Source organism: Aythya marila (genome assembly GCF_965140915.1).
Source record: "Aythya marila genome assembly, contig: HAP1_HAP1_SCAFFOLD_154, whole genome shotgun sequence".
NCBI classification, from domain to species: Eukaryota; Metazoa; Chordata; class Aves; order Anseriformes; family Anatidae; genus Aythya; species Aythya marila.
The window spans coordinates 1,765,044-1,767,168 of record NW_028137218.1 but is presented as its reverse complement, the minus strand read 5'-3'; the positions used below and the strand labels follow the sequence as shown (position 1 = coordinate 1,767,168).

The window sequence follows — 2,125 nt, the reverse complement described above, 5'->3', positions numbered from 1 at the left end:
GCCCTGTGTTTTTGTAGCGAGAATCATTTGTAGCTGATGGACAAAGGTGGAAAGAAGACAAGAAATTCTCTGAGGATTCTGCATGATATGTGAAACAGAATAGTCAGGGTGTGAGGAATGTGCAAAAGAATCTGTGTGTGTGTTGTATAGGAAGTCTGCAAGCAAGGCAAGAGAGAAGGAAGGATATAGCCTTCTGTCCAGGCCATGAAATTATTGGACTTGTTTTTGCCATGTTCCTACGTCAACAGGATGAATGGAAATTGGGTATGGGAACAGGCAATGGAACTGTCGTTACTGAATTAATCCTTACGGGCTTCTCAGGTCTTGATCAAAAGCTACGGCTATTTCTCTGCCTGGTCCTTCTACTCATGTACCTGACAACGGTGATGGGGAATGCAGCCATCATTTTCCTGGTGTGTGTGGATAACCGCCTGCAAACCCCCATGTACTTTTTCATTGGCAATCTGGCGTTCCTGGAAATCTGGTTTACGTCCTCCACAAGCACCAAACTGTTGGTGATTCTGAGCTCTGGCAGGAGAACAATCTCAGTAGGCAGATGCTTTGCCCAGTCCTCCTTCTATTTTGCCCTGGGTGCTGTGGAGTTTGTTCTCCTTGTTGTCATGTCCTTTGACCGTTATGTTGCCCTCTGTCAGCCTTTGCGCTATGCTGCCATCATGAAGCATCAGCTCTGCATCCAGCTGGTTGCTTCTGTTTGGGTCATGGGCTTCACATTCTTGATTTACCGCCTGGTGTTGCTCTCCAAGCTCACTTTCTGTAGTTCGAACAAGATCCAGCATTTTTTTTGTGACAACACCCCCTTATTCCAACTGTCCTGCTCTGATGTCACCCTGCTTTGGAAAACAGACGCGGTTTTCTTATTGTTTATTGTGCTGTCTTCCTTGTTTCTAACTCTGGCATCTTACACAAGTATCTTCTTCTGTATCCTACAAATGCCAGCAGCCTCTGCAAGGAGAAAAGCTTTTGCTATGTGCTCTTCCCACCTCACCACCTTGGCCATTGTCTATGGCAGCTGCATTGCTCTCTACGCACCCTCGTCAGGACATGTTTCTTTGGAGACCAACAGCATTGTAGCTTTGCTGAACACTGTCCTGTACTCATTCTTAAACCCATTCATCTACAGTCTTAGAAACAAGGCCGTGATGCTGGCCCTGAAGGAAGCCATGGCCCGTGCAACAGCACAGCTTTTCGCCTAACCGTGATACATTTCTGAAGAGCAATTTGAGTTCTCTGCTGTCATATCTTATGTAATACCACAATCATACATATATGACCTCCACATGCAGATGCCTCCAGAGGATTATGTTCTTGCTGGGTTATGTTAGGCTGTGTGATAAGAAGCACATCTGCAAACAAAATAAAGGCCCAAGGAAATGATGTCAGGATGAACAATTCAGTTCATGCCCTGCTCTGACTGCTTCCAGGCCCATCACAGGAGAGTCCTCAGCTCAACAAAAGCCCATCTCCATGAACCCAGAGGAGCACAAAGCACAATGGCAGGTGGGAATCCAAGTTACTGGCTCCTGTGGAACCAAGATCTTGTCCCAGCTCCTTCCAGGACTGCCTTGGGAGGGCTGTCACCCCACTGTCCAGGCAGAAACCCATCCAGATGCATCACTGGCAGCAGCTCTCCACATCACCATTTGGAGTAATGGGATTGCTGCCAAGGGCTGTAGGTCATCTGATGGTTGTACATAGGGGTAAGTGCAGCAGCTGGACTAGAACCAGGGCATCAGAGGGCCCATGTGTCATTGTAGTCAGCAACAGGAGAGATGGGAGTGTGTGGACTTAATGTGTGTGTGCCTGTTTCTTTGTGAGTTTGTATGAGATTGGGGTGGTGTGTGCCAGCAGCTACAGTGGGGCTGCACCCACGGGGGCTCATATGTCCAAGTGTCTTCAGCTGGGCAGACTGGGAGCCAGGAACTTGTCCTGGGCAAGCTGAGTATCTGATCCCAGCTGCTGGAGGGATCTGCCTTGCACACACGCACATGAACATGCATTTGTGCACACAAGCACTTTGCATTTCCCAATAATGGACCTCCATCTTGCTCAGCCAGAGCGGCAATCAGGATAATGCTGCTGATGTTTGTGGCTGTGTGAATGCTGA

At 48.2% G+C, this 2,125-nt stretch overlaps 1 protein-coding gene across 1 annotated transcript; it reads left to right on the top strand.

The window, feature by feature from the left end:
• Positions 1–266: 266 nt before the first annotated feature.
• LOC309891100 (olfactory receptor 6E1-like) lies at positions 267–1,214 on the top strand (the record flags this gene model as incomplete). The annotated part of the gene is made up of 1 exon (XM_082785482.1): positions 267–1,214. One exon carries the CDS (start codon positions 267–269, stop codon positions 1,212–1,214), a length of 948 nt encoding a protein of 315 aa, XP_082641608.1.
• Between the last annotated feature and the right edge of the window lie 911 nt (positions 1,215–2,125).